This window comes from Zeus faber, assembly GCF_960531495.2.
Source record: "Zeus faber genome assembly, chromosome: 9".
Taxonomy (NCBI): domain Eukaryota; kingdom Metazoa; phylum Chordata; class Actinopteri; order Zeiformes; family Zeidae; genus Zeus; species Zeus faber.
Window position 1 is genome coordinate 15,714,887 of NC_137197.1, and position 24,736 is coordinate 15,739,622.

Here is a 24,736-nt window from a genome sequence, read left to right on the forward strand (position 1 = left end):
ATGCCTTCACTCATATTGTTAAGACAAATCTAGAAAGATTCATCATCATTCACTCATGACTTAACATATCTAAGCCAATTATAAATATAATATTACAGTGAGATGTCTGGAGCGCCCAGAAGCATGAAAATCCCCCAAAACCTCTAATCCTCCCTTTGTTTAATCTCTTGCGATCATTCCTCCGCATCTTTTCTATTATATTAAGGACTTTCTTAATATTTGATGCGGCCCATTTCTAGCCGCAGTTCCCTCCAGACCTCTTCCCTTAAGGAGGCCACGGAGACCGAAAGTCATCATTTAGCCAAATGTTACGAGGCCATTCGCTGCCACAAGTCGTAGTGGCAGCGGGAGTCGTTTCCCTCTAAGTGCTGGAGAGCTCCGTGGGCTTCCTTTAAACGCAGACAGTAAGTCGACGGCTCAAAGACAAAGGTAACATCAGCGTTAAAATGGCAAAGAGTTACTTTACCTGCCTTAGGCCATCCTTGCTGCTCTGCATGATCCTCAGAGCGTAGTTGGAGCGCTGGCCTTTGCTGTTGAATTCGATGTGGCCCGTTAGACCCTCCAATTCTACCTGTCACAGAAACACAGACACGCGCGCACGTTAAAGGCACCGACATAAAATCCGCCGTGGACGTAGACGGACGCTCGGCTTAACAGCGCTGGCCCGACTCCCCGTCTTTTTCGGCTCCAGGAAACGCGTCAAATCTCGCGTGACGATGTAAAGGGAAAGGCCAAACCGATGCAAGATAATTACTCTGGGCCGCAAAACCCACTGCTTATGTAATCATTGACAGAGATAGGACAGGAAACAGCCCCATATTGAAAAGTTGTCATAATCATAATCGTCGTAATAATCATGGTGTTGATAGCCCACTCACTGGCAGCTACTTCTCCCAGCGAGGGAGAACAATGACAGGTCGTCTTTATCTTTTATTTTTCTATTCTCTCATTTGATAGGCACTGAAAAGTATACTGTCCGAGAGGATGGTGAATATGCATTTAAACATATATGGACCTGTGCTATATTCTCCATGTCCTGGATTGTAGAATTGAGCTCAGATAGATAGACACAGTAGAAACATGTAGATAGATAGATAGATAGATAGATAGATAGATAGATAGATAGATAGATAGATAGATAGATAGATAGATAGATAGATAGATAGATAGATAGATAGATAGATAGATAGATAGATAGATAGATAGATAGATAGATAGATAGATAGATAGATAGATAGACAGAAAGATAGATAGATGGATGATAAATAGATAGATAGATAGATGGATGGATAAATAGATAGATAGATGGTTAGAGATAGATGGACAGACAGACTGACAGACAGACAGACAGACAGACAGATGGATAGATGATGGTGTACATCATGGATAGATTTCTGATGTACATTCAAATGATAATAAAAATGTTTACTCAGTAAATTCACTAAAGCAAAGGAAATACGTTTAGAAAAAATAAATAATAAAATCAATATTCATTTCAGACGCCATGAGTTAACCGCTGAGCATTCAGACATTAAACACTGAACACCGAATGCCCTGAGCATTTAAATAGTTTTAAATAGTTTCCCCCAATGTACTGAACTGGCCTTAAACTGACTGCACTGATTTTCTGAATGATTTTGTTTTATTTATTTAGTCTGTGTTTCCTGCATCTCCTTTCAAAAATCGTATTTTTGGTACAAAGAACAGAGCTAATGAATTTTCAAGAAAGTACGGACAGTCTGAGAATTCATTTTTCAAAGTCCACGTGAAAAGGAAGGAACAAAAAAACACCAAAAAAAAAACAGAACATGAATACAAATCCAAGTCATATGTCGGGATTTGGGAGGCGCTGTGTCTCCCTCCGTCCAGCGGGGGCAGCAGTCTCACCATCCTCAGGTAGTTCATGAGGCTGGTGCCGTGCTCCCAGATCTTGGACGACTTGCAGGAGAGCTGAGTGGCGCCGACGTTCTGGCTGCGGTTCAGCTCCTGGACGGCCGCCACCACCGCATGCACCGCATCGAACAGCAGTGCCGAGGAAACCTGCAGAGCCGGGGAGACGGAAGGAAAGGTGAGCGTGTTACGCACACACACACACACACACACACACTTTTCTGCATCGCGCGCGCGCACACACACACACACACACACACACACACACACATTCACACACACACAGACACATACATCAAAGTAAACCCACACTCATACACACTCCGAGCATGTCAGTGAGTTGCGGTCACCGAGGGGTTAACCCATCCCTAGAGTGGCACTGAGATTATTCCATTAGATCATTAGCAAGACTCTGATCTGCTGACGGCGTCGAAAACGAACTCTCCCTTTTTTCTCTCTCTCTCTCTCTCTCTCTCTCTCCTCTCTCTCTCTCTCTCTCTCTCTCTCTCTCTCTCTCTCTCTCTCTCTCTCTCGCTCCCTCTCTTTCACTGTCCTTCCCACTCTTACCCCCAGCGGAACTGGCAAACTCTGACCGCTCCAATTACCACCCAGCTCTCTCTCTCTCTCTCTCTCTCTCTCTCTCTCTCGTCGGGGGCCAAAAAGCAGCGGCGGCCGCTCCCCCTCGGCTCCCCCTGTGCAAACAGCCCCATCCACACATGAAAAATGCTCCCCGTGTAAATAGAATTAAAATGCAGGGGAAGGGACGCCGTGCGTTTCACTGCGCCGAGCGGCTCGCGAACGCCGGGGACGCCGATTAGGATGCGGACCTTGATACGGAACGACAACATGGCCGTTCTGCTGCGTGTCATATCGAAAAAGCCTTAGGGAACCACGTGTTAAACTGAGTTTTAGCCGGTTTCCCATTCGGCAGAAACATTTGCATTACCTCCGACCATTTATTGTATCTCGATGGTGGCTCACATACCGAGGTTATTTTCGGGCTACGGAATTAATTTGAATGGTGAGACGGTGAGAGACTTTCCTTAAATGAGGCGTAGTTTGCGGAGCTGGTTCTATCGGACAACTCGGTGGCGCCACAGCAGCCGCGCCCTTATGGGCCAGACTATTGAGGTGCCTCCACCTCCCCTGCCTCCACCTGTTGGGCTCTGCCCTTCCATCCAATGGGGTGGGGGGATTCTAGCTCACCGCTCCAGTATTTCTCTCTCATCCCACGTGCCTATGTCTCCTGTACACCTGGCCGGGAGTGATGAGCAGTGGAGCCCAGACGCCCAAACTCAAACAATGCTCAATAATTAAAGATCATTTGAAATGGAATTGAAGAGTTGTCTGTCAGAAACGATCTCCCGGCCACGCTGACAAGTTACTTCATTTTGACGTATTGTGTATTGTGTATCTCCCAAACCTTTGAAATGGAATCACAAAAAAAACAAATACGGCAAAATGAAGTAACTCTGAGCAAAATATGGTTCCTCACCATATTGCTTGAATCTTTCGCTCGAACATAAGCGGCAAACATTGAGCACCTGAAAATGTGGGAAACGTTCGGGGGTGATGTAAAATGTGTGCCGACAAACTAATAATCGAGCGCAATATTTTGGCTGCACATTCAGCACAATATGGCAACACAGTATGGTACGGCGACACCTTCGGTAATTGCAGTTTATATTTGGTGTGAGGCAAACACCTTCTGGACGTTGTGAGAATTGACAAAAAAAAAAGAAAGCCAAAATACTGGCGTGAAAGTAAACGGTCGTGACGGGACGGCGGCCGCTTCTTGGCACGTTTAAACACATCTCACTCTGGTGTTTTTGGCAGAACTCACATCCGAGGCGACCTTTAACCGTTCTCATCCCTCCCTTCTCCCTGTCGATGTCTCTCTGTCCTTTTTCCGACCGATCTCCCCTGTGTTTTTTCCTCAGCGTGTTTCTCCTCCGTCTCATTTATTTTCTTTTTTTTCTAAATGCCACTGCTATTACGGTCCTCTTGTTCTCTGCGATCCTGTGATTAATTAGATACAATAAGATGACGACTTTTAATAAGTGGGGTGGGCGGAAACAAGAGAAACACAACTGGTTCTAAACAGCCATTGATTCCTCACAAATCCCCCCCCCCGAGGGCTTAATTAGGATACTAAAATTCCAATAATGCCAATTAGTGAATGAGTGAGTCTATTTGAGGTCGAGAGAAGGCACTACGTCTGAAGCCCCGACCCCGTCCCCGTCGGAATGTGTGGTGATGGGCTTTCCTCCTTGTGACATCGGTGAGGACCCCCCACCAAAAAAAACATGCAGAACCTTGACCAGCGATGGACGTTTGGAATTGTTCCCCGGGCGTCGCCCACATGCTGGCCCCCGGAGGGAGGACAGGCCAGGATGGGTCAAAAGTAGAGAACAAGATTCACCGGCCACCATTTGAAAGCGTGTGTGTGTGTGTGTGTGTGCGTGTGCGTGTGCATGTGCGTGTGTGTGTGCGTCGACCGCCGTGGCCGCATGATGATGAGTAAAGAATCTTCAAAAAAAAACAAAAACAACAACATCATGCGCGTCTCCTGAGCCTCAGAGAGTCAGATAGGGGAGGGCCAGTGGGAACGATGACCGGCCACTAACACTGAACAGCGTCCGAGGAGGAGAGAGACGGTCGCAGGGAATAAAGCCGCGGGGTGATCGGATTTATTCACCGTACATGTACACGATGCGCCGTCAATCTTCACCAATAAACGCTGATTACGTATGGGGAGAAATGCGGGTCTACGGGGCTTGCGTTCTTATTCGCTTCGGAATAGAAACACGGAGCAACGTCTGTCTGTCTGTCTGTCTGTCTATCTGGGTGTCCTTCGCTTATCTCGACATCCGTTCATCCGATCTACTTCACACTTGACGGTGTATCGCTGGGGACCCAAGGACGTGCAGTGTCCAATTTGGTGCAATTTGGACACGTGGGGGTGGGTCGGCATCGGCAGAGAGGGAGCGATCAGGGCGCAGGGCCGGCCCCGCGGGGCTATTTTACCTCGGGGGTTATTCATAAAACATTCTGGGCTGGCGTCCCCCACGCTCAAGCCTCACGACGCCAGTGTGGCCAACGTTCTATTCCCCTTCTATACCTGAAAAATGGGGGGATAAAAAAATCCCGGTGCGGCACGACCTATTCTACTTTACAGTACCCCGCTCTGACTGTACCCCTGCTCCACCTCTGCCTCCCTCCACTCTTCCTCTAATTTACCTTTTTCTACCTGTACCTGTACTTTACCTCACTCTACAGTACCTGCACCCTCACTCTACCTTCCTCTACTCTACTCCTACCTCCCTCCACTCTACTTTACGCCACTTTACCTGTAGCTCTTACCTACCTCTATTCTATAGCAAATGCAAATAAAAATATTTTGTCACTATGCTGATGAAAATTAATTTTTGATGGTATTGAATAATTGATATACTGTATAATGAAATGTTTAATTTCTCAATATCAGGATGTAATACAATATATACCATTTTATCATCTCACATGTATCTGTTTTCATGCGTCAATCACCTCCGTGTCGCTGCCTTCCATTTAATTGCTTTCACAGTTTTCTAATTACTTGACCGTTACACTGAAAAAGGAACATTAACCACCCTTGCCCATTTTGTCGAGGTCAAACGGAAAATGCTGGAATCTCCGCCCGTGGATCACATCAGTCCAAACAGTCTAAAACCATCCCAAGGCTGTTAACGTGAAACCACACAATCACATCTCATTTAAAAGGGTAAAGGTTTAATACACACAAGCCGTAAAGGCTCCCGACGCGACAATCCGCCCACACTCCACTCAGTCGCTTACGTTCGTCAAAATCCTAATTGCAAACGTCTTCAGGGACGACACAGTGGACACAGTGAGTTGTAAAATGACCGTCTGCCACTAGCCAAGGATTATTACAATAACGTGCCCTTCAATCTGGACAGACCACATATTTCCACCCTCCCCCACTCAGCCTAAGACAGGGGTGAGGCACAGACACCCACACGTCCTTCAAACACCACCCTCCTCTGCGCTTCCTCCTCCCGTGTTAATTCAATCTCAGCTCCAGCACACAGCGCTGATGGGAGCCACCAAGGTGTTTGAGGGAAGTCGGCATTTGTCATTTTAGTTAAGAGGCATTTTAAGAAAATATTAGAAATAACCCAATAAATGTATTTTCTTCATAAGGTGAATGTGGATTAATATACTATTGTAAGCTTATACTATGGTAGCGGCATAAAATGAACAAAAAGGACGATTATAATACGACTATTTATACATACTACAATCATGACAATGGATTGTTAACTCATGTTCCATGATTGGGACATCCCTAGATGTGATTCATTATAATAATAAAGCAGAATAATGTAGTCTATGTGTGTGAATTTCTCTCATGCCCCTACAGTGCTATTGTCTAAATTCAAAAGGTGAGCAAGGTCAGTCACATCCAACTATTCACCCAATGGTTTAAAGATGAAGAAGTCTGAATTGAGGCGGGTTTAAAGTTTCAACATGTAAATCCTCACGGGATATAACAACATTTCCACCGGAAACGGCAACAGTGGAGGATTTAAGCGGGATGAGGAAAAGACCAAGTGATGTCTGGTCATGAATTCTGCTTAAAGTAGACAGATTACATAAAAAAGCAGATTGTAGTCTCAGGTGGGGGTGGAAGGGACATGTCCGCACCAACTTTCACAAAAAGCTAAAAAGCCATCGCTGTATTTTTCTCGCCCTTTAAAGTCTCTGGGGCTCATGGGTGAACCGCTCACTCAGCGTAATGCTAAGATGGAGACACCGTAAGGAGCTGATGTGATCCAACCAAACCTATATGCCCTCAACAAAGAGGAGAAAACGATAGATATTTTATAAGCAGGGTGCCGAATGGCTATCTGAGGTTCTAAAAATAGAAAATAATAGAACTGAACTGGCAAAACGCCAAGAATTATCCGTTAAGTGTTACTAAAACTGAGTAATAACTGTCAATTGCAAATTCAATATCCTGGGAAAGGTTTGTTTGGACTGAGCAGGGCTGAGCCTGGGCCAATCTGACCGAGCGAGGCGCCCGCACGAGCGTATGTGTGTGTGCGTGCGTGCGTGCGTGCGTGTGTGCGTGTGTGTGTGTGCCCGTGCGTGCGTGCGCCCACTGACCGGTGTGCCAGCGAAGGGAGCGTGGTCGCAGTTCTCCTGCCAAGAGCGATTGAGGCTGAGCAGGAAGTCCTGGAAGAAGGGATGCGTTCTGTTGAAGACGGAAAACCCGACGATGTTGACGCGCTGGTCCGCCACGTCGTCCAGCCGCAGCAGAGAGAATTCCTGCGAAAATATAACATAACTTTCCTGTATAATGCAAAATGATTTTGCTTATTTTTTCCCATGATTTGCTCCAAATAACACGTAACAGCGTCAAATGTAAATACATTATTGAATTTGTGTCAGGGCTAAAAGGGCATCGCTAATCTAAATGATGACATAATGTGTTCATTTAGCTTCCATCAGCTGTTGGTGTTGATCAGCATCAGGAAAGCACAGCGCCGAGTTTTAGTTTAGAACATTTAGCCGCGCACCACCGGGCAGAGAGTGAGGGGAATGAGATGGAAAAGGAGAGGGAAAGGGGGCAGAGGAAAAAGATGGAGAAAAGAGTGAGGTGAGAGAGAGAGAGAGAGAGAGAGAGGGGAAAGAAAAGGGCAAGATTGAGAAGAGAGAAATGCAAATAAGAGAGTGAGAGGGGGAGACTGATCGAGGGAGAAAAAAAGATGGAAAAAAGAACGAGGGGGAGAGCGAGGGGAGACAAAGTTGGAAAAAAGAGGAGGGAAAGAAACCGAAGAAAGGGAACTAGGTTGAGAGAGAGAGAGAGCGAGAGAGAGACCGAGAGGAGTGAAACAGACCCACAGAGGCAGAGAGAGACAGACAGAAGGACAGACAGACAGACGGACGGACCGACAGAGATGGATCACGGCAGACAGGAGACAGAAGCATTAGCAGAGAAGGAAAGAACTGCAGACTGATAGAGAATTGGGAAAGTGGAGGTAGAGAAGCGCGTGGCATTATAAATGGCCCCTGGTTCGGTGGAGGGAGCAGGAAAGCGTCAAGGTATTTGTTATCAGCCTCAGCATGCTCCCGGGGGCCGGCGCGCCTTCCTCAGGGGGGGGCACAGCAAGGGGGTGGGGACGGGCGGAGGGAAAGAAATGAAGGATTGCATCGAAAAAAATAATAAAAATAAATAAAAAAATAAAAAATACAGCTGCAAAAAAAGTCAGCAGTAGAAGGGGTCCAGGTAAGTCACATTAGAAACTGTGCGAGTAACATTTTTCCGAGTTCCCGTACAACACGCCGTCACTTCGTATCAACACCAATTACGCATTTTCTTTGTATCAGCATTGCTGCTAGAAGGAGTTACAATTTTCCGAGTTCCCATTGAACCGGGCGTCGGCTCCGGCTGTCTGTGGCCTCCATCCGGCCACACCACCAACGCACACCAATGGAGCCTACCACAGCGCACCTCGCCGGGTGCGACCCCCAGAGCCGCGACCTGCACACGCATGACAAATTGGATGATGATGTCACAAAGCGCCCGCTCCACAAACTCATCTCGCTCCACCACCCGTTCGGTGACTAACTCCTGCTCCACCCACATGGATCAAACGTGAACCGCAAGACGTCGGAGACGTCACGGTTCTAACGAGACCTCAACCGAGATTCAAGATTCAAGATTCTGTGATTCAAGGTTTATATGTCACATACCATGTTTGTGGGTTTGCCGGTTGTGGTGAGCCAGACACTTTTGGATCCATAATAAATAAGAAAGGGGGCAACGGGGTCTGAAGGTTTCCTGAAGGTTAATAGAGGTGTCAGAGCCCCGTCGCCCCCTCGGGTGGCACCTGGCAGCGCACACGACACCCAGTGACAGCCAGAGCGTGCACCGTATCGCCTATCAATCCCTCTGTCAGGGGACGGCCATGAGGGGAGGGACGGTTGTGACGAGAGGGAGAGAGAGAGAGAGAGAGAGAGAGAGAGAGAGAGAGAGAGAAGAGGGGTGGACCAGGAATGGAAAATCAGGGCGATGCGGGGGCGTCTGCAGGTAAGAACACAGGTCGGCGAGGACGGGCGGAGCAGAGCGGAAATGACCACGTTGAGGGAAGGAAAGGTCAGGAAGACAGAGGGAGTAAAGTTAAGGCTGAAAGTCTAAATTAAAGGTCTTCACTGACAGTGGTGTAGTGGGGATTCTTAAAGTGGGTGAACTCAGATTTTTTTTTTTATGCCATCATGATTATGATTTTACCAGCTTGGAATGTTAGGAAAGCTAAATTTTATGCATTTCAACATGGTCATGAAAACATCTTAATTATAACTACATTAGCTACAAATACTGTAAAGCTCACTTGCATTCAGTTTTTAAAAAAGCTGGCTGACAACTCAAGCAGCGCTTTATAGTTAATTTATTTTTAAATAGATACTCAATATGATATATGATAAATTAATAGCAACTGAAAAAATGATGACGTTGATCAATCATCCACAACCCAAGTAAATTATAATGCCGATCAACTCTCAACAACCCAATACTTGTCAACCTCAAACTGACCACAAGCCACACCATTATTTCTGATCAGTAATCAGAAAGTCAGCGAGATGCTCGGGGCTCTGCTTCCAAATTCCATCGCCGAAGCAGAGATTGTGGTTCTGTCAATCGACCATCCGGTGTCCTGGTGCAGTCAGCACAACTTGCACTTGCATCCACTAGTTGTGGATTTGCGGAAGCACCCAGCCCCGCCAGTCGGCACCGTGGAGTCCTTCCCCTTCCTGGGACCAATCATCACCTCGGACCTCGGGTGGGAGCGGAGCGTCGGCTCCCTCTCCAAAAAAAACAAAAAAAAAAAAAAGCCCAGCGGAGGATGTACTTCCTGCGGCAGCCGAGGAAGTTCAACCACCCGGAGACAATGATGGTGCACTTCTACACCGCCATCATGGAGAGAGCCGAACCATTCGTGGAACTCGCGCGTTGTCTCTTGAAACAGCTGAATTGACGCTCCGCTGCAGTGACCAAAAGAAATGCGCAGTCGATTAAATTTGTCGTTAGTCGTCAGGTGATTTTTACCAGGTGAAAATGTATACTAGTTGTAATTTTTTAACAGTATTTTATTTCATTTGTTTACATAAAAAAATCCCTTATCCAGTGCCCTGATACAACATCTATGCCTGGAATATGGCATAAAGTGCAACTGCCGCAGATGATGTTAATGCAGACTCAAAATAGTACAGGTGGGGTCATAGTCATTTACAAGGATGTACTGTATAAAGTCAGTACAGAGAATTGAGCATTTGTATTTCGCTACCTTACACCATTGCCAGTTACACACATTTTCCCAACACACACACACACAGCAGGCAGCAATGAGCAGAAAGAAGTGGGTGGGTGTCGAAGGGAAAAAAAAAAGAAAAAAGGAAAGAGAGCTCCGTTAACAGAGGACAGAAACCGTGGAAATCAATAAGTGAAGAGAGAGGGGAGCAGACGCAGCTTCATAAGGCTCCAAAAGAGCAGCATCGAATCGGCGGGGGGGAAACACACCGCAGACACTGAGACGCCGGGGTCGGGCCGCGCCACAGCGGAAGTCAGTTGCTGCGACGCCGCAAGGTTTCCAGGGGGGGGGGGGGGCTTGGAAGGGAGCGGCGGGTAGCGGGGTTCGAGCGGGGAGGCCTCCCCCCCCCCCCCCCCCGAGTGGCAACCCTCAAAGACCCAGATTGAAGCTGTCAAATCCACGGGGCTTAGCCGCGCTGGCGTTGCGGCGTGACACCTCTGGCACTCGTCAAAGTCGAGTAACTCCAGGAATACTCTGCTAACGCGCGCTTTTGAGGGATGAAAGCTAAGACGGGGGCCCACACAGGAGTGATTTAGAGACAATGAGAAATTGCAGCCGTATCGGAGAGGAGGAGGAGGATGGGGAAGAGGAGGAGGAGGAAGAGGAAGAGGAGGAAGAGAAGGAAGAAGAAGAGGAAGAGGAGGAAGAGGAGGAAGAAGAAGAGGAAGAGGAGGATGAGGAGGAGGAGGAGGAGGAGTTAAACACAGTGAGATGGAAAGAGATGCAGATGAAAGACTGCTGGCGAAACGGATGCTACAAAGAGACAGGCGATTTGAAATGACAAATTAATGGGGAAAAAAACCCCAAAAAACACAGAGAACAAAGGAAACCAAAAAGGTCTGGATAATTGAGGATAAAGAGGGCAGAGGGAAGGCGGGAAAGTGTGAGAGTTTTTGGGGCCGAGGAGAAAGGAGAGAGGAAGGGTTTCGTCTTCACCCAGGAAGCCCGTCCGCCGGGTTGAGGCGCTCGCCGGGTGGCCAAGCACCGCTGTCGCTACGAGGAGTCACACCCCTGACGGAGCGGGGCTCCCACGCATGGATCAATCCTCCACCCACCCCTCCGCCTCATGATGGCTCGGGACGCAGAGGCGGAACATCGGGGTTTTCGGAAAGCACAGCTCCACGCCGGGAAATTCGAGTCGACCGTGCGGATTTTGCGAATCAGCATCGACTCAGAAGCACAAAATAATGAGTGGATTCGGCCGCACCGGCGCACGGACGGGGCAAAAGACACGACGTGACTCCCGCCGTGAACCTGGAGTTATCCACCCATGTTGTGATGAACACTACTCTACGTATATACAGTGCGGTTTGTGTTTATACGCTAGAGGGGAATTCAAAGTGGCGTGCCACGTGTTGTTTGGGAGACATCACACTCACGCACGTGGTGAACCTGTCTCGCAGAGTGCGGTCGGTTCCATGACAACTGCATCGTTTAATTACTGTGAGTCACGTCGGATAAGAGCGCCTGCCAAGTGACATCACGTGAAGTGGCGCGAATTCAACATCAAAATAAACGTCAAATAAAACCGCTCCGTGTTCAATGTAAATTGGAGCAGCGACGGTTGCAACTGACGAGATTTGTGTATTTTGTATCGCTGAGACATTTTCATTTTAGTTTAATTTTAACCTCCTGAATCCTCGATTAACAAAATCGTCAACCATTCAGCCCTGCGCTCCACCAGGCAAAGATGAAAGCGGAGAGATGCTCTTTGTGACGCAGTCGCAGAGCCCTGAAGCCCTGGTCCCCTCCGCGCTGGCTTGCCGTTCGCTGATTATCGAAGGTTTATTAATATTGCACGTGCCGCGCGTGCAAATTGCACCGACGTCACGGCGGCACGTCCTTGGGTCCCCGGCCGTGGGTGGAGTAGATCAGATGAACGGTCGTCGGGATAATCAAAGGACGTACATACTGCACATACAGACAGAGATTCCTAGATTCATAGCGAGATAAGGAAAGTTGATCGGTTGAAATCAGTGGCGCGTTCAATAGAAAATAATGATACTGCGTGTCAAGGCAGGGATTTAGCGAAGATTTGACGGTGTGACTTTCCACGCCTTGCTTATATCAATGGATAAAGATCAAACCGCAGCAGCGAGGCCACAACCAGAAGAGGGTCATCTTTAAAAGCTCACTGCCCACCCGACTAGTTAGAAAAATCTATTTGTCACATTTTCCTCCGCTGTGTTTAGACTACTAGCTTATCTTAAATGACCGGGGCGAGGCTCTATTGATTCACATGTGCGATGTGTTGACAGATCATTGGTGCGCTCCTATCTTTAGCCTGGCAACCTCGGCAATTCTGATGGGAGGGGCCACATAATTATGAGCTGAGGGTACTTTAATAAATCGCTCAGTGCCGGTGGAAACACCTCGATCATAAAAAATGGCATTCCAGGCATGCATGTACACCCCCCCCCCCCCCCCCCCCACACACACACACACACACACACAAACAGAGACGGAAAATGAAATCCCCATAATGGAATACACTGTATACCAAGGTCACCAAAATATCCTTAGGCTAAGTCTGGAAAAAAGTAAGGTAATTGCTTAGGACTGGCATATGCACACAGACACACACACACACACATACACACATACACACACACACGTGGAATCAGACACATTAACAACTACCGTGCGTTTTCCTCCATGCAAAGTAGATGGTGTGGCACAGGGAGTGCAGGGTGGAAGCAATAGGGCCGTGGAGCGAGAAAGGGAAGTCTAATGGAATTGGTGAAAGGGTGGGAAGGATGGAGGAGGAGGAGGAGACGGTTGATAGGAACGATAGATAAAGTGGGGGAGGAAGGGGGGGGGGGGTGGGGGGGCGTAAAATCGATTGTGAAGAGAAGTCGGGGGGAGGATGATTGGCCAGTGCAGCCAAACGCTTATGTAGCAGCAGTTGGGGGGGGGGGGGGCGAAAGTGAGAATACGGCCGAGCGAGGATGACAGAGAGGGGAACGGCTGGGGGTGGGGACGGCGGGCTGTTGGGGACCCGTCTGTCTACCCAACGATACCAACTGTCACCTGGAGATCCGTCAACAGCCATGCAACCAGAAAACCGCTGCTTCACATCGCTCACTCCCTCGCCCTTCCCTTCACTTCCCGTACAGGACGCCACCGTCCGTCATTCTGCCTCTTTCTCTATTTTCTTTTTTTTTCTGATCCCGCGCCGCAGTCTGCCCATCTATATGTCTCTGTCCCCTTTACCAATGAGTCTCTATCTCCAGCTAAACGTATATGTCTCTATCCTATCAACCTATAGGTCTCCATCCCCTCAAGGGTCTCTGTCCCCTCAACTTATGGATCCCCGTTCAAACACAGTTTATTTTTCTCTCGCTGACAAGACCGGACGTGCAACCGCACACCCACAAATACAAGCCAACGCTTGTGCACAACAAGTGCACACATGCAACATGGACAGTGTGTCCACTTTGTGTTTATTTAGAAATAGTCTGTTTGAGGAGCAAATAATGAGATCTCTAGAGGGCCGATACGGCTGCCAGTGAGAGATCCTGCCATGAACCACGCATGAGCAAGCGCACGTGCACACGCACGCACGTGCACACGCACGCGCACGCGCACGCACGCACACGCACGCACACACACACACACACACACAGTGAGGGGCGAATTCAATTCAAGAATGGATCATGGACGACTGCGCCCTCTATGATATGCTAGTGCAAACACGCCCATAAAGTTTTGCTGCTGAGTGCAATTTGCCCTTGTTTTGCGCCGTGTGATCGCAGTTATCCATGTGGCAAAGTAAATTATTATTTAATAACTTATTATTTACTAAATTATTTACAAAAATAAATAAATAATTCAGCGCCGGTTGTATGACAGAGGGACTCTTTGGCAATTTGTACTGCGTGACAAGGTGTTAGTGTTGCTCCCTACACCCAGCCCTAAATTACTCAACAAGTGGAAAGGGCCCTTTGTGGTCACAGGGCGGATTGGGGAGGTCATTTATGAGGTACAGTGGTTTGACAGGGGCGGGGCGACTCAGAGTTACCACCTTAACCTAGTAGAAGGAGTGGGGGCCCGTGTCTTTGGCCACCGTGGTGATCGAGGGGGATGAGTTGGGGCCGGAGGTTCCAAAAGCGACTGATCCCACCCCGGGCCTCTCCAGTATCTCTCGCCAGGACAACGCGCAGACGTGGCGTCGTTGGCAACGTTTCTCTGGCCCCTTCCATGCCGCCGGTCCCTCACACACCACCACGTGGAGACAACCCCGGGGGTAAAAGTACACCGGCTGTATCGTCTGCCCGAGCATAAATGCAAAATCATGTAGGCAAATTTGCCATGCTTGACATGGGGGTGCTAGAGGAGTCTACAAGTGGCTGGTGTAGCCCCATCGTGCTGGTAGGTAAGCCTGATGGGTCAGTCCGGTTCTGTGTAGACTACTGAAAGGTGAATGAGGTGTAAGAATATGACACATACCCGGTGCCTCAGGGTCGACGTGCTTATCTGGTTGCGCACGGCACAAGTTTTCGCAACACAGGATTTAACCAAGGGCTACTAGCAGATTCCCTTATCTCCAGAGTCCAAGGAAAAATCGGCTTTCTCCACTCCGCAGGGGTTGTACCAGTTTGTTACGCAGGCTGGGGCTGTTAGGGGCCCCAGCCAACTTTCAGAGACTCAGGGATACGGAATACGCCGCCGCCTTCTTGGACGACGTCATCATCAACAGTGACAGCTGGGTGTGGGGCTGAGGCGGGCGGGCGGAAGAAGAGTGGGGATGGGCAGAAGGAGGTACAGTATCTGGGGTACCACTTGGATGGAGGGCTGGTCCGACCAGAGGTAGATAAAAACCGCCACAGTCACTAACAGTCTGAGGCCCAAGACAAAGAAAGAGGTAAAGCAATTCTTGGGGCTGGCCGGCTGCTACAGGAGCCGACATTTCAGAGCTGACCGGCCTGTTGTTTACACCAAATTTTTCTCTTCCTCGCTGCTTGCAGACTGACACGTCGGACAGAGGGCTGGGTGCAGGAGATCCTGACCCTGCGAACCAGATCGCGTCCCAAACTGGCCCTAACACTGATTAATTCCATGTTGCTTTATGTTCACGTATTGGCCAGTGAGCCTTTTTGTTTATTCTTTTAATAAAAAACCCTGCCACATCAGCACCTCACTTGCCCGAAAGTCTCCATCTCCCTCCCTGAACCGGTATCTGTGGGTAGAATCTCCCAATATGAAACTAAATTCAGAAACACCAGAATGGAGCATCGCTGCAAATCTACCATCTTCAACGAGAGCAAAAACCTCTTCAAAGCAACCAGACGCTGTCAGACTTCTCTGCATCGATCCCTGGTAAAAAAGAGAGGAAATTACAGGATAATTGTGTTCTTCAGTGGTAAATCTCAGCAGACGAACACCTGCAATGTGGCTGTATCACCGAGAGACTCCTTTTATTCAATGTTAAATGTCAACTTTCCAATTGAACAGCAATTGTTCGTTATAATTGTCTTTTAAATCTCTTTAAAATTCACATTTCCCTGCACCAGGCTTTTAAGGGCATGAAAGCTGCAGGCATCAAGTTGTTTCAGTATTTTCTGTGTTATGAGTTTATCAAGATTGTTTGAAAAATGTTTTAAAACTGTGTTGAGATACGTCAACGTCATAGTTAAGAGTGAGAGCTTTTGTTGTAGAGTTCTGTGTTATACAGTGTTATTCGGGGGAATTTACTGTATGTGCAATGAGGAAAGTAAATCAATGAGGATGCACACCACTTATCCTGTTATTTTGCCATCATGGCACTCTTGGCAAGTGCATGAAGATTCTCCATGCTGAAATATTCAATTATCCTCAGTCAGCAACATAGGATTTTAGATAATTTATATTTTATATTATATTTATTCTTATTACAGTGTACATTCCTCATACCCATTTCACATCCACATCATGTACAGTTCTTAATAACTAAATGTGTAATATTTGTCCATCGATTTTTTTTTTTTTTTCAATATTTTGTAAAGTTTTTGCCTATATCGTGTTGCATTTTGTCTTTTGTGCACCAACCTCACCAAGTCACTTCCCTTGTGTGTACAAATACACTTGGCAAAATATTAAAAAAATTCGGATTCTGAAAGCCACCGGCAAATGACATTTCCTCCAGTCTGGTCGAGCTGCTGAACTTTAGTCTATTATTTTGTGTTCACGAAAATGAGAATATATCCAAATGACGACGGAGCCAGAGAGCGAGTCGGCTTTCTGTGGAGATAATCATCAATTGCCACTTTGAAGGAGAAAAATCATCTTCACCCCTTATCTGACGCTGCTGCGCTGCAATGCAAAAGAGTCTCCAGTACGCTGTGATTGAGCAACATTTCTGTAAATTGCATATTGATTTTCCTGATGATAAAATGTGAATTAATTACATCCCCCCACTTATATTGGGGGTATAACAGGCTGAAGCATTAAGGCCTCGCCCTCATTTTCACTCTACACAAATACAATCCAATTTCTGCAAACACAATGATTATTCTCTAATAGCTGCAACGTCCATCCGGTGTTTTTTGGGGTTAATTCATTCCACGCGCGTATCTGTTCCGATGTAAATTTAGGCGGCACGGCGAAGCCTCCTGCAGCCCATTGTTACGACATCCCATTGATTGAGGGGCAGGAAGCGAGGAGGACACAGAGAGGAGGGAAAGCACAAGTAAATGCCACGCTCAGGAGCTTTTTCCAGGACCAGGGTTGGAGCAGCGAAAAACAGGATAAATGATTCACCAAGCTTTGTCTCCGTCCATTCAAGCATTTCCAGCTGCCGCGCGAAGTCGTAGTCGTGTGGCGTCGATGTAACTGTGTACCGTGGTCACGCCGTACTACACAGGATGATGTCATGACGGTCATAAGACGTGCGTCGACACATACCTCTTTTTTCATTGCTTGTAGTTCGTCGGTAAAAGAACAACTTTTCAAATTTGCTCCCTACGCTTTGAGAAAAGACCAAGCAAAACCAAAAAAACAAACGAGAAAAACCCCCAAATTTGATCGCAACAACCGCAGAATCCCAGAGGGACGGTTCATTGACCCAGTTAGTTTTTATTTCAATGCGCGATGACCACAGATTTAAACTTCGATAAATCCTGCGGCAGCCTGTTGTGAAGTTGATGAATTAGCTTTGTTTTAAAGCCTTTAATAGGCACATACATCAAAAACAACCTGGCTACCTTCCTGCTGGGTGCCGGAAACAAATGACTGATTTTGAATCCATTATTCAAAGAATTACAACTGACCTGCAAAAATAACAGCGTATTTGTGAAGTGCAGACCTTATGCCCGGAATAATTCTTTGGCTGGCGGAGGCTAAGAACACAATGAATATTGCAGACACCAGCATATGCTTGGAATATGAAACAGGCCATCTCTTCAAAATATTCAAATCCAAGCGTATTCCTGCTAAAACATATACAGCCTAAATTGAAGGAAAAGAAAAAAGAGTAAATGCCATTTAAGCAAAATAATTGCCTTTTGAAGCATATACATTTCCAATTTGTCTGATTGCACTTCATTAGGCATTTGAGAGCGAAAAAGCTGGAAGGTTTGCAATTCCAAACAGCGAGGGTTTTCCTATTATGCAGCATTTATGCGGGGAGGTCAGGAATCTTTTTTTCCAAGCTATCTATCTCAGGTTGTGGAGATTGTGACGGTGGTCGAAATACTGAGACCGGCAGCAGGAGAGAAAGAAACTGAGAGGGAAGGAGAGAGAGAAAGCGAGAGAGGGCGAGAGAGGGAGAGAGAGAGAGAGAGAGAGAGGACAGAAAGCAAAAAGAGAAGCCGCTGATAATGGAGATGAGACTATCTAAACACTGTTCATCTCAGCAAAACCCTGAGTGTTTCCCATCGATCTCCTGAGTGTTTCTCATCAAGACCCGGTAACCCCTCCGGTGACTCAGAGACCAGACCTGTTTTATTCTGCTCCGTCTCGGAAGGATCAGGACCAAGCTCGGAATGTGAGGAGAGCAGGCGCGCTGCCATTATGCAGCGCGTCTGTCTCTGCTTTCCCTCGTGGCAGCCATGGATGAGCAGAGAGCCACGTGTGACCCTTCTTGAGAATCAGATGGACGATTCATCCTCTCTTACTCTGAGATTCCGCAAAAATGACATTGGTAGTTGGGGTTGAAGGAAAGAGTTGGCATTGTAAAAAAAGACTTCGATTAAACACAGGATATTGGCGTTGGAAACACAATTAGAAATAATAAACTAAAAGATCCCCCGTACAAAGCTCATTGAAAGACATCACTGAAAAAAAATGTATTGGAGTCTTTTCGCATTGTTAAAATTCTACATCATGTAATATAATGATGATGATGATGATGATGATGATGATGATGATGATGACGATGAAGAAACAAAATGGAACACTTCAATCTCACTTTTGACCATAGTCTCACATTTTTCTTTCAAGTTAGTGGGTTCTTTTTTTTCAATGACATTTTTCTTCTATATGGAAGGGGGCCAGGGTCAAACTGCCGTGAAAATCACGTTTCAGTTTTCGAGATTAATCCCAGAGAGAGATTCTGAGATTAAAGACAGAAAAAGAAAATAAATGGACACATGGGTGTATCACTTCTCTCAGCTGTTGCTGGTCGGACCTGACTTGGTGTCCAGAGGGCCAGACTACTTTGTCCCCCGTGGCTCTCTTTGCTGTCGCCGCAGCCGTCGCAACGCTCCGTCTGCTGACTCAGCAGTTCTGCGGAAGCTTCGCCTCTCCCTCTCTCCCTGGATTTCCATGAAGATTGAGGCAGAGATCACACTATTCCTACGCCGCCCCCCGCCCCCACATTCAACCTCTCTTGGTAAGAGTCTTTCTCTCCAGACACCTTGAGGACACTTACTGACCAGCGCCTCGTAGTGTCCCTTTGGACGAGCTCCTCCAAGCGTTTCCTCGGGGAACCTTCGACTCCGGCGGGACGGGAGGCTACGGCTCGGTGGATTGAGCACAGAAAGCGGAATCTTTGTGATTTGCGATGTGTTGCGGGCATTTCGGCCGCCTCCCAGTCCCTCCCGTCACCGTGCAGCCTCTCTGTAACCCAGGATTGCGGATGTAGATGCGAGGGCAAGATTACAGACGAGCGCCGTGAACGCGCCTCGGCATCTCCTTTTCCTCCACAAGGGCCACGGCCGACGTCTCCTCATCAAGCCCTCCAGAACTTGAGCGTGCCTCCAGCGGTATTCTGTCCGATAAAGGTCCTTGGCGTGAGAACTGGGAGAGACGTCCGGGATGTGCTCCGGGGAACGATGTTCAAAGAAACGTGGACGATGCCGAGTCCCGCCCCGACAGGAACTTCCCAGCCCGTCAAGCCTTCAAACCCCTTCAACTTCCGCATTCAAGATTTTCAATGCTAATTCTTTGTTTTCCAGGCGAGTGTATGTTCAATTTCTGATGCTAGAGTCGCATTTTGACTGCAGACAAGGCTGAACGCGCATTCTCCAATTAAAATCCCAATTAAAATCCAGAAGAAAAAACCTCCTTGTTTACCATAGTACACTCAGGTATCTGTCTTGATAATGAAATTTCGAGTGGGGGGGAGGGGGGTGACTTGTTAGAGTAGATGCACAGTGGACGTTGTGGAGGAAAATGTCAGCGTTGGAGTTGTTCAACTCGCTGCGCTGCGGTGAGTTTCATACGACCTCCCGTAGAACAAACAGCTGTCTTACTTTGACCGTTGCATTTGAACTGGGATTCAGAAAAGAAAAAAAAGGAATACCTGTTTGCGCAGAGGACGCTGCGGGTGACTATGTGATCGATAACGCTTTTGCCGGGAAATAAAGTTGGACATACCTGCACAATCAAGTGTCTGCTGCCGATGACTGGGACCAAAGTGGCATGGGGTATTTCAAATGAATAATGCAACAGGAAACGTGTTGTGCACGGAGTACAGAGCTGCGATGTACCGTTTGTGTAATTTGATGAGGAGGTGTGATATAATTAATAATAGTGCTTGAAATCAACAGGGGCATTCTTGTTTAACATGGCATTATTATTTGATTTCATGTTTTTTTGTTTGTTGCATTTACCGTCGACACACCTCGTACTGTAATGTGCTCGTGCTCCAGATGGATCACTGGCACTTCAATCGTCATAGCAGTAATGAAAAATGCCTCTGAAATAAATTTGCGCTCGGAATATCGAATAATAACCAAGGGGAAAAAACATTTTCAAGGCCTTACGCTCCGTCCCTCGAGTAATCTAAATAGGACGTTCGACACGCGTGCGCTCGAGGTGGAATCCGGACCATTTTCTCCCTCTATGCCATCATTGACAGTATCCTGATCTCAATCAGCTAAAGGCATCGCCGTATTGATCTGGATCCGTGACATTGTTTGCCTGGAACAGTGAAAATCAAAGTACATTAACGCTGATGTTATCCATTATAGTGAAAGCCTCGCCAGGCTCCTGCAAACCGGTTGACACATAAGCATTCGCATCCAGTGTCGGCTAATAGCTTGCTAGTAAAAGCTTAGTATGTGAAAATCCAGAAGCCGCCGCCTGCATCCAGATAACACACACACCAACGTGCACGTGCACAAACACACTCTCTGCGGATGCATCCGGCAACGGATTAATAGCGTCCACATGAGAATTATCTATCAAAGAGCAGGAAATAGGGGGAAAAGGTTAGAGAACAATAGGCGTATTTGCCCCCAGGAGCTGATGTAAAGTTTCCTAAACTGTCACCATCCTTGAGTTAATTACCAATTAACAAGCTAATTTATTGTAAGCAGCAGAACCACGTGCACGGTAGCGCAAATTTCCCTGATGAAGGGAAGACGCTTTGGGGGGGTTTTACAGGCTTTAAAGGGAGAGTTCCCTTCCTATCGATGCGTTAATCAGCCCTACGCATGCATGAAATCTGGTGGATACAATATGATTATACGAATATTAAGCTTCGCTAAATATGTACCTCTTCAGTCTCCCTTTTTCACAGGATGTGAAATTTCAGCTTACTATGCATTATTGTGAGAGCGCTGGGAGGCAGGAGCAGAGGAAGGGAAAGAAGCATCTCTGTTAGGCGTGGAAGCTGAGAGGACGGAGGGAAGGAAGGGAAGAAGAAAGAAGGCTGGCAAAAAAAAAAAGGGAAAGGACGAAGGGAGAGCGTGAGGTGGTAAAGAATGAAGGGTCGAAGGAAGCAAGGAGGGAAGGAATGAGAGAAGGTAATGGGGGAGGAAGGGCTTGAAGGACGCCACAGAAGGTAAAAGTGGCGCGGAAAATAAACAGGCCTAAAGGTCTGTCCGGGAGGAAGAAATCTACTTCAGGTTTCCCAACAAGGCCGTGCGGTAGTTTTGAGTTGAGCCCCCGGACGGGAGGATAATGGAGGTATTACAAATGTCATCCTGGTGTCACACAGGATGTGTGTCGACTGTGTCGACACACAGTGATCAATACCGTCCAACTCCTCACGCCGAGAAACCAGAGGGACCCAGAGGAAGCAGGAAAGTCTGACTTCTGGACGGTTGGTTCTGATCTACAAGCATTTTTTGGGCTATTGTCAACCGACAAAAAAAAAATGCGTGGCATAGCTGGCCATCGTTTAAAAAGGCTGAAAGTGAAACTGATCCTCCAGCATTGACTTAAAAGTCCAACGGTAACCCTTCACCATGTCATAAAAAGGGCTTGTGTGCAACTTGCTTCAGTCAAGTTATTGATGACTGCATTGTTTACCTTAAGGCGAATAATTAAATATAACCAACAAATAGCGTTCCATTTATGTGACAACTTTCTTGATATGACTTTCTTAATATTTCAATATGGGTTATAATTATAAAGGAACCAAATGATTAGAATCCGACAATGCGTCATTTGCGGCAACCAAAAGGTAAGGAATGATGTAGTGTAGTGTAGTAAAACGTAGTGTAAGGCCCCGTAAGAGCACCCAATTTTGCAGCATATCTGTGTGTTTCTTTTATGAATTCGTCCAAAAAAAAATGTGAAAGGTCAATAAAAAAAAAATCTATCAACCTATGGGACGTGTAGCTCTTACACGTTCTGAAAAAAATTGCATAATTCCGTGCGGCAACGATACCGTCTATTTTAGAGACAAGACAAGCGGGGCTCCCCGTCCTTGGAAATCCCCTTAACAGCACTTGAAAAAAAACCAAGCAGGTTGTGCGAGCGGCGTGTAACTCCTGCAAGCTGCTGAACCGAATTTATCGCTCCCCAAGCCGGACCGCCGAAGCCCGTCCTGATGTCGAGATTCAGGTCGTAAAAACGGCAACATGTTGCCATAATTAGGAGGCCTGTGATTGCTCTGATTAGTGAAGATGAGGTTTGGTATTAAAAATGCCGCCACGCGAGGAGACAATCTCTTACCGTCCATCTGTCGCGACGGGCCCCCAAAAAAGTCGGGTGTGACCGGCTTGAGGACGTGCTTCATTTTTGAAGCTTCTAGGAATCGGAATCAGAAATTAAAACATTTGGGGGAAAAAATACTTCATTTGTCCACGGGACGGGCTGATGTGATCGACACATTGCATAATGGACACTGTAACAATTGGGAAATAACTTATTTATAATGGATAGCTCATCCATTGTTATACATGCGTGTATTATATGTATTATGAAAATGTACTTGGCCGAATAGATCGATTCTGATTCAGATTCTGAAATGCATGTGACACACCATGTATTTCAGCGGTAAAAATAAAACAAAGGTTACCTCTTCAGCCATGTTTCATTTACACGAGACCGACATCCAACCAACACTAAAACATGAGATGTTTTGCGTTAGTGCCGTGACATAATCATGACACAGTTTATATGCCGGCTGGATGCTACTTCCATTGTGGCGTTGCACGCAGCCTATTACCTTTTCTATTACTCAGTTGATTGATTCTCATACTCTGTGTCTAAACAGGAAAATATGAACTTTACATAAGCCGTGGCGGGGAATTAATTAAATCCCAATCATTTCCACAGTCACAGTGGTTGCCCTCTAAAGCAGTTTGACTGAGGAGTCTCTTTCTTTCTTTTTTTCGGAATTATACGTCTTCCGTATCGCGGGTGCGGCGGCGGCGGCGGCGGCGGCGGCGGCGGCGGAAGATGAGGACCCGGTTGATATGAGGCGATGTTTACGATTATTGCAATGCGCCCTCCTATTCATCCGCGTCTGCAGGCGACAGAACAAGAAAATTAACCAGTACAATAAAGTTACGGTGTTCGATTCTCCGTCGCCGAGCCATCGACGTAATCAGAAGCTCACGGATGAGAGAGGGAGAGAGAGAGAGAGAGAGAGACGCATGACGTACGTTTGGCAATAGAGGAAGATGGAAGCGGTGCAATTACCTGCAGGACGAGCAGAACAGATAAACCCGAGGAAATCGCTGAAAGCCGAAAGGCTCGGAAGGAGAAACAGCCGTGCAGAAGCAGGATGGGTGGGGGACAAAAGTAAAAACGTAATCACTCAACATGTTGGAACTTGACAGAGTTTGGGGGGGGGGGGTGGAGGGGGGTGGATAATTAGAACCATGGGGCATGTCGGAAACCTGCGACCCCAATAGGCCGAGAACAAACGCCCGAGAGCGCCGCCGTGCATGGGGAAAGAATAGGGATTAGCTGAGTGAATAAAAGTATCAGCCGTAGTTTTTATTCTGGCGACTCCCTTTCATCACCCCCTCGTACAATGCCCCCAATCAGCTTCGCCCAGCTTCGTGTGTGTGTGTGGGAGGGTTTTCATATAAATTTTAATATTTTATATTAACATGTGTGGATATTGTCATTACTGGCTATGCCGGAGGGCAAAAAATAAACCTAATATCTGGCAAGCAGACAGGACGACAGGCAGGCAGTAAGTAAGATAAGGAACAGCTACACTGGCAAGGCAATGGTGCGCCACGAGTGTGTGTGCGTGTGTGTGTGTGTGTGTGTGTGTGTGTGTGTGTGTGTGTGTGTGTGTGTGTATGTCTGTCTGTGTGTGTGTGTGTATGGGTGAGGGGGGCATTTTGAAAGAGGTTGTGTATTTCAAAATTTCTCTCTTTCAGCTACTTGTGTGTGTGTGTGTGTGTGTGTGTGTGTGTGTGTGTGTGTGTGTGCGCATGTGTGTGAGAGCACTGTTGGCACCCCTTCAGGCGAGCGTGTATGGCAGCGGCAGTGGTGACAAGAGGGATCATGGGTGCGCGTGTGTGTGTATGTGTGTGTGCGTGTGCGTGTGCGTGTGCGTGTGTGTGTGTGCGTGTGTGCGTCTGTGTGCGTGTGTGCGTGTGTGTGTGTGTGAGGAAATGGAACATGAAGAACAAAACAAACAGGCGGAAGGGAAGAGGGTTTGGAAGTGGGTCCTCGCTCTGCGGAGGCGCATAATATGTCAATCAGTGGTGTGTGTTAAAGCTGTGTGTGTCCGTGTGTGTGTGTGTCCGTGTGTGTGTGTGTGTGTGTGTGTGTGTGTGTGTGTGCGCGTGCTAACATCTTCTCGAGGCTCGTGCGGGGGTGGTGGTGGGGGGCGGGGGGGAGAGACCTGCGAGGCC

General features: G+C 47.3%; 1 protein-coding gene across 2 annotated transcripts in view; it reads right to left on the reverse strand.

The window, feature by feature from the left end:
- The window catches only part of grik4 (glutamate receptor, ionotropic, kainate 4), a gene marked incomplete at both ends in the record, with an annotated part of 156,478 nt that overhangs the window by 58,185 nt on the left and 73,557 nt on the right, over positions 1-24,736 (reverse strand). For both annotated transcript variants that reach the window (XM_080007177.1, XM_080007176.1), the window contains 3 exons: positions 467-571; positions 1,888-2,040; positions 7,060-7,221. In XM_080007177.1, the coding sequence (XP_079863303.1) occupies positions 467-571; positions 1,888-2,040; positions 7,060-7,221 (420 nt within the window). The remainder of the gene's footprint in view (positions 1-466; positions 572-1,887; positions 2,041-7,059; positions 7,222-24,736) is intronic.